Source organism: Sinohyriopsis cumingii, chromosome 15 (genome assembly GCF_028554795.1).
Source record: "Sinohyriopsis cumingii isolate HCF-2022 chromosome 15, ASM2855479v2, whole genome shotgun sequence".
Taxonomy (NCBI): domain Eukaryota; kingdom Metazoa; phylum Mollusca; class Bivalvia; order Unionida; family Unionidae; genus Sinohyriopsis; species Sinohyriopsis cumingii.
In genome coordinates this window covers 146612278-146625076 of record NC_142975.1, presented here as the reverse complement: position 1 = coordinate 146625076, position 12799 = coordinate 146612278, and the positions used below count along the sequence as shown (strand labels likewise).

The following is a 12799-nucleotide window of genomic DNA, read 5'->3' as shown; positions in this document are numbered from 1 at the left end:
TAGAGATCATAAAATTAGGAACTTGAGTCTGAGATTCAGTTTCCACTATCAGCCAGCAAAAAAAGAGTTTTCAAAAGGAACGTCAATTGTTATTGGTCGAAACAAAATATGAAAGTGAAACCAATAGTTCTGTAAATTTCTGGTCGTGTGTTCAGACGCCATACCAGGAGTTATAAAAAAAATGCGATGCCGACACAGTATTGTGTGGACACGTGGTGGAATGGATGTCACTACCTTTTTAGGCTTCGATAGTCTTGCCTCAGCCTCGCATCGACTGTTCGTACCATATCAACCAGGACTGTACACAGCGTTCTTATTTAAAAATAGAGTATCAAGATCCACGACCAGTTTGACTTTGACTGTACCAAAGTCTTCTTTCAAAGTGAGTTCCGCGACCCATAACAACCTTTTGGTTCCCACAAGACGTTTGAATTCGGTTTTAAAAAAATAAGCCCTCTAGAATTGAGATCCAGTGAAGCAATTACATAGTATACATCAAAGAACAAATAATTCTGAAAAACAGATGTCTAACATATATTTGTACACTATTTAAAAGGTGTACCAAGATGACTCGGTTGAGCGCCGGACTCGTGATCCAAGGGCCATGGGTTTGATACCCACTCATGTAAGTTACAGTCGGGCTGGCTCAGTGTGTCCGAAGGAAGGCACTCAACCTGATTAACATATCCCCACTGTTATACATGAAGATCAGACAGCGACCGCTGAGGTGTCATGTTCTGGTAACCTTCTTTATTACCATAATTGCCAATTTTATCAGCCAATCAAATGAAGTCTGTGTGGAGGAAGAGCATGAATGTGTACCGAACAATCTGATTCACTTTCAGATTTTTGAAAGGTGCATTTCTATTGGCTAATTCAAAGGTCACCAGAACATGTCCCCTAACCGGTCGTCGTCAGATCTTCACGTAGGAAGAGGAGATCTGATTTTAAACAGATTGGAAAGGCACTTATCCACCATTTCATCGGCATGATATAGTCAGTAATGTGTTTCAAATGCTGCTTCAGCAAACAAAACAAACAGCTCCAAATATGTCGATCTTTTATTTATTTACATTGACTGAAATCAAAGAATTATTTAAACTTTAATTGTATTTTATAAAATGTTGGTCGTATTCGTTATATTTTAGAGTACAGGTATATATTATGGTACAATTACTCGGTTGCTTAAAATAGTACTAGCTGTATCATTATTTCTTAAAAAGAACCTGCATACTTTTTCTCACTTAATGAAATATAACAGACCAAAGTATAGGTCTTAAAGTTTTATTTTATGGTTTTAATAATCTTAAATAACCAGTAATTTATCTCAAAGAAGAATAACAACAAACCAAATATGGTTCCGAAACCTTTTACTATGAGGGTTTGAATAACCTTAAATAGTCTATACTTGCTCACTTTAAGAAAAATAACAACATACCAAATATGGGTCTTTACGTATTATTTTATAATTTGAATAACCTTAAATAATCCAAAACTTTGCCAGTTAAAGAAATTCAACATGCCAAATATGGGTCTGAACGCTTATTTTATGGTTTGAATAATCTTGATTAACCCAAAATATATTTAAAAAAAAAACAACAAACAAACAAGAAAACCAAAAACACCCATATCAAATATGAAATCTTACTAAAATATGATTGACAAAATATAAGTCTGAACTGTTTATTTCATGATAAGAGTGAAATGTCAGTAAAATCTCCACAAGCCAAGTGAAAGTCATTCATAAAATTCGGTACCTGTAGATGGTGGAGAACTCGAGTTGTGTGCAGAAACGAAGTAGGTAACAGGGAGGTACTAACACTATGATATTACGCTTGTATGACCGTCGTACAAAAATTAACACATTATTTGAATCTGAAGTAACCTTGAGCCAACAGCTAAGATTGAATTAAATTAAATTTAGCATTGCTTGACAGGTTATAATCACTAATGCAACAGACTGGCGTGTCAATTAAATGACATTATCCAATTGCATTTTTTCCATGAATGTCAATAAATAATTTTGTCCTGTTTTCAATAGACTGTCTTATAATCGAGAGTAAGTTTTACAAGAGGTACAAAATACTGTTATTTTTTTAAATGTTAAAATAAAATCTTCGATCGTTAAAATTCAACTCGCGGAAAACGTTAAATCTGTCTTTCCAAGGCAAAATTGCTCAAATTTTCTTATGCGAACACAACCGATATTTCATGCTCGTTAATACGAGATGACGAGATCTTCGTGTGATATTAGACACTTTAAACTACTGAATTCAAAACAGGGCATCCGTCTAATCGTTTCTAACATACTGTGGTCTCTGTTTGAAAACAACATTTCTACATTTAATGTAAAAGTTTAAACTTTCATGTTTTGGGGCCTGAAAATTCCTCGCAAAAGGACCTTAGTATTATAAAAGATTCTCATGGAGTAGAAATCCAATAATTTTGAAATATATGAGTTTGAACATGCTATAAATCTTGATATATATTAGAATGTCAGACATATCTTTATCTACCGGCAAAAAAGTTAACTCTAAGGTAAAGCTAAATTGAGTGAGCTTGTGGTTAAAAATCAAAGTTATCTTCTGTAAACTGCGCTGGCTTTTTGATGGTACAATCTATCTAAACAATCAATCTACTTTATCTTTCTCGCTGAATGTGGAATTTTAATCAAATCTTGGTACCCATCAAACTTACCTTCAAAACGAAAGCACATTTGGTTTACTAGTTAGTACTCAGAAACATTGGCCAAAAAGCTGAAACATGTAAAACAACTCCTATCTTATTTCTCTTTTGAAATTCAGATTATCTACTCTGTAATCCTTTGAAAAGACCTCATGGGGAATTACATCTGATATATAGTTACAGACACTGAGTAAAACTGAGTAAAATACACCCAAATTGATAAAAGTTTGATATATCAAAAAGTTAAAAGCTTAATTTCATCTGTAACAAGAATAAATAGCTTTGAAGATTCAGAAATATTAATCTAAACTATATATATATATATATATATATATATATATATATATATATATATATATATATATATATATATATATATATATATATATATATATATATATATATGGATGATTTCTAAATGGAAGAGATTACGTCCCAGCACAAATACAATTAAGATATGCACGTATCAAAACGTTCTGCCTAACACTTAGAAAAACCGAATAGATAATTTTCTTTAAATAACACTACCTATCTCTATGAACTTTTTCGGTGCAGGGAGCAAAAGCACGATATCTAAATATCACACTTAAAGACTTGATAAAACTATCCAATGTTTGATAACACCGTATCAAAACGTGAATGTACCATATTTATCAAACCTTATCAAGGCTCGCAACTCTTGGTCAACTTATCTTCGCAGTAAAGCTTGATATGTGCTGGAATTTTATCTGGCCTTTGTGGGCTTATCCATTTCTGGTAGGTAAGAGATAAGCTCAGCCGCCCAAAAGAGTCTACTGTCATATGCGCCAGAGGCAGAGATCAGACCGAACTGTAGCCCACCCCTCCTCGATCGAAAGATATGTGCAAACCACTGATACCTTGCACGAAAATAATCTTCCGATTATGCCTAACAGCTGCAGAATTATTAAAATTATCAGTCTTGCAACTTGGAAACAGTTCGTCATTCGACAATCATCAAAATCTATCTGCTATGGTGCTTTCCCTTGGAATGCTTCAAAGTTGATATTTTTCCGGCAAGAAATTAGACGATAAAAGATAGATTACTTGTATTTCATTGGCGGATGTCTGTTACAAGTTAAAAGATTTACCACCTTTTGAAATCTCACCTGTGAAAACAATTAAAGACACTCTACATACGATGAGGGGCTGGGGTCAGTTTGTAAAGGTTAATACATATTTTCATAATAAATCAAGATATCTTTGTCCTCACCTTAATTTCAAAAACACCTGAATATAAAGCAAGATAAATTTATTTTAGTGAATAACGAGATTCTTCAGTTGTTTTAGCAACAGTTTATTTATTATCTGATATACTTATTAATAATGCATTTGTTGATAAGTATAATTTCATCTTCAGAAGCTGCGTGTGAAATACATAAAATATTCCCAAAAAATATTGAGATCTGCAATTTTATGAAGAAATTATAGTTCTGTAGGACTGTATGTGTTTCTAGACACACAGACAAACACTTCCGAACTTTTGTGCCATCTGATGGAAAATGGTACTTTTTTCCATTTTCTTAGTGCAGTAGTCATGAGGAAAGCACAAATATCTACAATTAGAGTTAGTTCAACGGGAAACAAAATAATAATAAAAAACACGAGTTCTATAAGAAATGTTAGTGAATGCACTGAAATGACTTTAAAAAAAACGAGTTCCAACAATATCCGTGTGACTTTATTGCAAAGAGATTATCAAATAATTAAAGAAATAAACGCAAAAGATGATCTTTCTTTCACCAATACATGCTAGTCTAGTGTTCAAAAATTACACAATAATGAGTCACATGATGATCAATTTTCATGAAATTGATACTTTTAATCTTAAATCTTCCTGACAACTTTCTCAATTTCGGTTTATCTTTTTTCTTTTCTTCCTGTAACAGCTGTTCAGGTTTTCAAAAAACTACACACGATAGGGAATAATTCGTGGTTATCGAGTTTGAGATGCACCCATGATAGTTTTATCTGATCTCCGCGTTTCTGTGTGTAATGAAAATTGGTTTTGACATTAAATTGATTCGACATAGATTTAAACTGAACGAATTTTACTATGGGCTCTTAATTCTTCAAAAAGGTACTTTTTCAGCACTTCCATAATTAGAAATAATAAATGCAGATTATTTAATATCTTAATCACAGTATGAATTTTAAAAAAGTCACTAGAAAAAGCAGGCTTACAGAGGGGATGATTTAGGGAAGTTTCGTAACCTATATATTGTTTATAACACAATTTTATATTGTACAGAATATCGTATAAACATTATTAATATCTTATATATTCAACGAGTTATTTTGCAAAAATAAATTAAATTATGATATCTATGGAAGGTACGATATCGGTTAAGATTTACGATCTATAAAATAACTCTGTTCTGGAGTTATCTCATGAAAAAGCTATACGAATTTTAAGAGATATCAAGGGATTTTAATAAATATTAATTTGGCTTGAAATATCTGTAGCAAGCATCATTTTGGCCTGAATTGCGTAGAGGGTCTGCGCTTGCTTTGCACTAATGCTGTAGTATCCGGTTCAATACCTGGTTCCAACACGTTGGGAGGTATGTGATCGTTGATTACCTCCAGGGTCTCCCGTTTACATTACTTCCAAAACCGCCTGACGCGAAAATAAGCGTCATTGCAAGATTTCAAGCAATCGATGCGCCGTTTATGCTCGCTTAAAAATTTAGTCCAGCTGACTTATAAGCGGCTACGGACGGTAATACACAGTTGTAACGCAATCAACTCCGCTTATATGCATAGCCTCGGGACCGGACCCAAGCTATGCATATGAACGGAGTATGCATTTAAGCGGAATTCATTTATATTTACAATGTAAAACGAGGCCATACTTTCGCTATGCACTTAAGCGATCTATGCAATTAAGCGATATGCATTTAAGTGGAGCCGACTGTGATCACGTTTTTATTAGTAATTTTTTTCTCTTACACTCCTTCCCAAAACGCACCATCTTTGAGAAACTGATTAGCGTGTCATGGTCAGATTCAACATTTAAAAGTCACTGCAAATCATGTCCCAACGTCAGACATATTTAGCAGAATACACGAGCTGCACGAATATACACAAACACAAGCATGCTCATCTTCTCTTTATCCTCGCTCATTAAACTGATTCATTTAATGTCAGTGTAAATTTTTAAACAATTTTTGTCCAATTTGGTTTCCTCTAAGAAACCCCAGGGGAAGAACTTAAAACAAACGATGCTCTTGCACAGTATTATCGAATACTCATTTTGTGAACCATGTCTCGTGAATTTTGACTCGGGGGGGGGGGGATCTGAAACGTGTTACGTACAGACCAAATAGACAGGCATAATGAATGTACCGCAATATCACTCATGCGAAAGCGCGGGAACAATAAATATAAACATATATGTCTGCTAGCATTACAATGACTAATATTAGGATGTGCAAATTATACCTTTTGTGACTTTTCGATCTTTCTCTTTTCATCCTACTGACTTCTCCTTTTCTTAGATGTACTAAGTCTACGTGTACCAATGTGTCGTTAATATAAAATAAAAAAACAACCAATCATTCATTCATTCTTTCATTCTGCTAGCCTAAATGTAACACTTTCATATAATCTTTTGGTAACGAAAAGTGTTTATTAAGTTGCAATAGGCAATCTACCTGTAAAACAAGTTGTCCCGGTTTGATGGAACTAAGGGACACTAACTCTCCCCTGTAGGGTCCTATTGTACTCCCTTTTTGAAGAGCAATGTTGGTTAGAATACTCCACGCAATTCCAGTCTGAACAAATTCACTTTCTTCTACTTTTCTCAAACTTAGGACGTCTGATGGAAACAAATTGTTCTTCCATATTCCATTGGGAGAACTTGTACTGTTTTCATACGGAGAAGTTGCTCCCCTTGTTCCTTCCACGTGGCAGTGTACTATATTTTTTATATCATTTTGTTCCCTTGGCTTATTTTCTTCGTCACTTGATAAGGAAGTATTTAACTGGTCCATATTTTCCTCCACTTTCTTTGAGTCCAAGTGATTGGCCATTTCTGAATCAGACCCATCTTCACCCGCTTGCCCTGAAAAGTTGAAGAGAAAGAAGATGCAATATATATATATATATATATATATATATATATATATATATATATATATATATATATATACACACACACACACACACACATATATATACACACACACACTCCCTGTAAGGGTTACACACATACATGCCAATTAATGTAACCTTTTATAGACCCGACTCATATGTTTCGATTTTAAATCTGTGTCATGACAGGATATGATATTACACGTGTTCCAAATCTTGTTATTTCATAAACGGCTAAGGAACACGGTCCGTTAATGTCGCGTAAGGTTCTGTTTCAAAGATGATCACTGTGAAATACTGAAGCAGTTAGCTTTATTTTTTTAAAAGCCAAAAAAACAAAAACGATTGTATAGCTAAGGGTACAAGCAATCAAAAATCACTTTAAAACTAATAGGCAGCTATGCATTTTATTGCTCTAGTCATAGCTGAATATTTATCTTCCAAGTACAAATTATTAGAGGAAACGTTTCCTGTCACTAATTGGGGAAATGTTTCCCGCCATACATTGGGGCAAAGGTTCCCTGTCACTAAGTGGGGAAACGTTCCCTGTCACTAAATGAGGAAAAGTTTCCAGTCACTAATTGAGGAAATGTTCCTTGTCTCTAACTGTCCATGAAACAATAGCTGAATCAGGATTTAAGTCATCAAATTTGTGCAAATTAAATATAGAGATTCCTCTTATGAAATCACAAAAATGCGGTTGATTGAATTTTTGTTTTGCCAGTATGACGCAATTATTGCGGTCACATTGGTTTTCCGTAACAGACAACAACAGCAGCCAATTGACAGCGGGTTGTAATCACTGAAGACTTCCCCAAGTACTGTATATAGGATAATTTTATCACTTTCTTTAGTGTCATTATTATTACGATAATTACGATTGTTGATAACTGTTTTTTTAAATATAAATAATTATTTCATAAAATACAAGAAGTCTCAACTAGGTCATTTTACGTCATGTCTCTCTCAGAGTTCACAGAGATATCATACACCTTGATAAAAAGTGATATTATATCAAATAAGTCCTAATGTAAAAATCATGTAATTTCGAGCTGCACACCGAGCATTGATTTACAGATGGAAAATATCTGATCATTCTTTGACGTAACACTATTTAACATTTGAAATGACATTCAAAATGATATCATATAGAAAAAATTCGTAATGTTTGGAATACCGCGTAATGTGTTATTTACACGCTTTTACATAATAATATTTACTCTTGAAATGAGCGTTACACTATACACACATATGCCATGTACTGTGTGTGTCTCACAGTTTCATAACAACATTTTGACAATTTTAAAAGCATTACCATCCGACACTTTAAGACTGGTATGTCTTTTTACTACATTAATTTGCTTATTTCTTTAAAAAAACCTAGCGATTTTCGTTATTTGAATAATAGAGACCTCCCTTTGTGCCTTTTAAATAATATTTATGAAATTCACTGAAGAAGTTTAATGTCTAACTTGTCAATGCTCATAAAAGATAAAAAATCAACTCGTTTAACAAGTTTTATTTAAAATGAGCATTCATCTAGGAAGGACTATTTAACATTTTGTAACCGATGTTAAGAAAACGCTAAACTAAATTAATTAACTTCTATTACATGATTCATGCCACATTGTCATCAACTGTATTACATTACAGACTTCATGAACAGTACTTAATATGATACAAGTTTTGTAGAATAGGGTTCGCATTGTGAACCTTCGACCTACGACAAGACGACCAAACTTGACCAATAAGCTCTAAAAATGTAAAACTAATTACCTTTCTATCTTGATTTAAGATATATGACGCTACACTGTACATAAAGTAAGTTATGATGACAGTAACAAAGGTTGGTAAAATTATTCTTTATGGACCAACCACATAATCTTCGGCAGGGGAATAGAAGAGAGCTAAGAATTTCATTCCAACCCAGATATTTCTTTTGTTTCCTTTTATCTCAAGATAATTTATGTCAACTTATATGATGGATAGAATAGGTTATTTACTTCTTCAAATCTGAGCAAGAGTAGATTTTCAAGCTATTTATGGTCCGAAACTGTATCCCCCCCTCCCCTTAAGGACCCTAGCAACCCAGTGGCAGAACTTTGTGACCTTGGCCCAAAAAGAATACAACACGAAGAACTCTTGCTTTTCGTAGTCCCGTGGCCGAGATAATATTAAGAAACTGATAAACTAAGGTCAGCACACAATTTCTGCCTAGATGGCGGCATTGCGGCCCTTTTGCAATGCTGCCACCTTCCAAACAGTGACAAAAACTAATTTCTTCTAACAGGTATCCGCCCTTGTAAAGCGTACATCATTTTTTTTTCCCTCTGGCGTTTGAAATATAGTATTGCTCTCAAAAGACTTCCTCGTAAAACTGGGACTTCGAACAGATGTGACGACCCGTCACAAGCCGGCATTGATGATGAAGATCCCATGTTAAATCAAAAAATGTTAATTATTGTTACCATAAAAGATATCTCTCTAAAACCAAACAGTCCCTATTATGGCAGCTAATCCGGTAATAGTCAACTAAAATCTTATCAGATTTAGTCACACCCGTAGTGAAATTGGCCCTTATCAAAATTCTGGTGATAAATTATTCATAACCATAAGCCCGTCATTCATTCCGTATCTCCAGCAAACTTTTCTTATCTGCAGACAAACGCGGCACATAAGATGAAGATTGATTATGATACCTGACCCCTTTTCCCAATATTCCAAAATAATAATCATTGTTAAATATATGCAACAAAAGATAATCGCCTGATCAGCGTAGCGTTCTATTACAATTTCAGATAGCTATGATATGGCGGGCGATATGTGGGTCCAATGATAATATAATAAATCATATTGACATGGGGAGTCGGGGTAGCTTATCTGGGCTTACCGTACTGAGCCACAGATTACGAAAGCAACCATCCAAATATGCAGTTTAGATGGCGAAACAAATTTCCAAAATACGATGGAGTCATAGCTGTTCTTTGCAAAATTTATCATCATTTATCAAAAAGTATAATGCATTCACATAATCTCTCTCTCTCTCTCTCTCTCTCTCTCTCTCTCTCTCTCTCATCACAACAACGGTTTCGATAGACACAATGTCTGGCCTTTGGATAGTGTCTGTATTTTTCATGTTTTAAACTTGTTGAAATTTATACATTCTCTTTGACTCACCTAAATTCATACTTTCATAGATTTTCATAAAACCTTTTAAGCCGTTTGATTCTCAAGAAATTGTAAGATTTCTTCAATTACGTTAGTCTATTCTGGGATATCCAAATACACAAAGTTAATGTCATTCCCCTCCCCCAACAACAACAACAACAACAACAAAAAAGCACACCCCCATAACAAACAAACGGAACTATATTGGCAACAACTATGGGCTAAGTATGTCAACAAAGACATTATTTCACTTCAAAATAAATTGATTCAAATTATCATTCGTTTTCAAGATATTTACTAGTGATGCAGTATAATAGGGAAATAGCCAGATCACGTGAGAGAAAAAAAAAAAGAAAAGAAAAAAGAAAGAAAATGAGAAACCACAACAACTGCTTCACTAATCGTGCGGTCCCCGCCTCATTAGTTTCGCATATTCGAAACTTCAAGGTCAATCCAACCGATCATACCAAGAATGTATGCCAACAGCTACCATTCGGACCGTCTCGGCTGTTTACGAAACAAGGACTGACCGAGAAGCTGCGGACGCGTTTAAGTATTTTGCGTTTAAGTATTTGTTGTCTCAGTCAATCCAACAATCAATCCAATCGTAGAAATAGCCAACGGGGTTCAAATATATTGCATGGTGGGATAAATCTGAGGCAAACGAAATATGAAGTTTCTGTAAATTACTGCGCCGACATATAAACGTATGCGCCGTCATAGATCTGAGGTAAATGTTTGTTTCACAGAAATAGCAGAGCACATTCCGATTGTAGCTTCGACAGTGTAACATCGATTCATCATTTAGATAGGTCGAAACTACTCCGCCGATGACGGAAGTTAGGAATCCTAATATTAGTACTACTGCCTCAGGGGTCCCGGGTGGCTTATGTCCGCGTGGGTTCGAGTCTCAGGCTTGGTCAACGTGTGTATGTGCGAAAGCTTGCAAGTAACTTCTCGTGGGTCGATGGTTATTCTTCCAAGAGGTATATAGGCCGCTATGTATAGCCTATCATGTGCTGAAACACTCGTTAAACCTACAACAACAACCGCATCATTAGTAATAATCTGACTCCATATCAGTATGCAAGAATGGTTATCGCTGAAATTGTATGAAATATATTACATTTAAAATTCAAAGAGACTGGGAATCTCAAAAAGATATATTTTTATGAGAGAAAAAAAATTACAGACAGTATAGCTTTATACGACGTTAATAAATATGAATTTTGGCTGAATCTCGTTATGAAAGATTTAAATACCCGAGAATGCTTGATAATTAAAAGTTGTTTCCGTTTGCACAAGTTTCGAGTTTCGTGAGGTTACTCATTATCTTGTGGGGTTTGTTTTGTCTATTTTGATATTGTTTATGTGTTAAGGCATGATAAGAAGGTAACACGAATCTAATTTCACATTGTAACAATAACCATACTTTAGGTTTGTTGTTGCTGTTGGGGGGGGGGGGGTTGTTTTTTAATAACCTTGTAGAACCGCTATACGTTGGATGTCCTTGTTTATGTTTTATTCCCATATCCATATGAAGAAAATTGTTGAAAGAAATTTAGGGGCTCATCCTCCAGAGCCAGCAACTAGTGGCGATTCACAACGTAAACGGAAGCCGTGACAACACATGTATTACATTTGTAAAATCAAACCTAGTAAATCAAATCTGATACATATTCCTCCCCACCGAATAGAAGTGCTTAGTAAATGTTGACTTTCATAAGCTTGAATAGCATATAACATTTTTTGCTTTCTATCTACGTAGTTCCATGTTCGATTCCATGCGCTCCAGTAAGAAGTGGTTTGTAGTATTCCCCCACCAGATACAATGAAAAGGAGATTATGCAGTGTGCTTAAAGGTACCATTTTAATATCATTAGGTAAAATTAAACTTTGTAAATTAAATTTTTGAAAAATTGGAGCATACTCTCACTTTTCAGATGTTCCTGTGAAGATGTACGGCTTCGAAACACTCTTTCAATACGGTTGTGTTTTGCATGGCGACAGTGGTGACTGATTAAAAAACATCGTCGACATTATGCACGATCCTTGTAGAAGCCTTGCATACGGAACAATTTCTCAAAACTTGTACAAAGTGCTCTCTGCAATTATAAAAGCTCCAGTTTTTGCACAACTTCCAGGCAAAGGGAAACGGAGAACCTGGAGAAAACACTGACCGCCTATGGATGAAAGCGTTACTCTGTACGTGTAAGAACTGATGCTCGAACTCAAAACAGCTAATGTGCAAAGTGAGCGTACTAACTATGCACTATCTTATTTCATTACGAGACAATTAAAAGCAGAACATTTGAATCAAAGTAACCGTCATCAAAAACATGAACACAGTACTTTTTTAATTCTGAAATTGTTGTACAGCAGTCCACCTGGATAAGTACAATTTTAGTAAACCATACCAAGAATTGTCTGATAAGAAAGTCAAATCGCAAATACTTATTTTACAGAAATCCATCACATTGTTAAAGTATAAAATACCGAGGACCTGTAAAGCTAATCATAATGTAAGTCCATGGAAAAAAAGGCTAAAAAAAATAATAACGAAAAATGTTATAAACTATCTTTCATTGTAATCTAAATATTTCGACGGCGTTTAAAATGTAAGGCATTAACGAGAACGATGGTACAAGAGAATGATTAATCAACTAATTATACGAAATACAACTGATATCAAGTTGCCGAAAATACCCTCAATCGAGAAATCAATTAGTATTTAATTATCAAGGAGGGATCTTTGTTATTTCGCATATGTGGAGATAAGTTTGCGCCAGGGTGTCAGACGTAAAGGCATACCGGGGCTCAATTGGGGAGGAAG

At 34.7% G+C, this 12799-nt stretch overlaps 1 protein-coding gene across 1 annotated transcript in view; it reads right to left on the bottom strand.

Annotated features, from left to right (window-relative positions):
• The window catches only part of LOC149783004 (uncharacterized), a 99123-nt gene that overhangs the window by 42089 nt on the left and 44235 nt on the right, over positions 1 to 12799 (bottom strand). The window contains exon 2 of the mRNA XM_089934573.1: positions 6360 to 6769. Coding sequence (XP_089790699.1) covers positions 6360 to 6769 — 410 coding nt within the window. The remainder of the gene's footprint in view (positions 1 to 6359; positions 6770 to 12799) is intronic.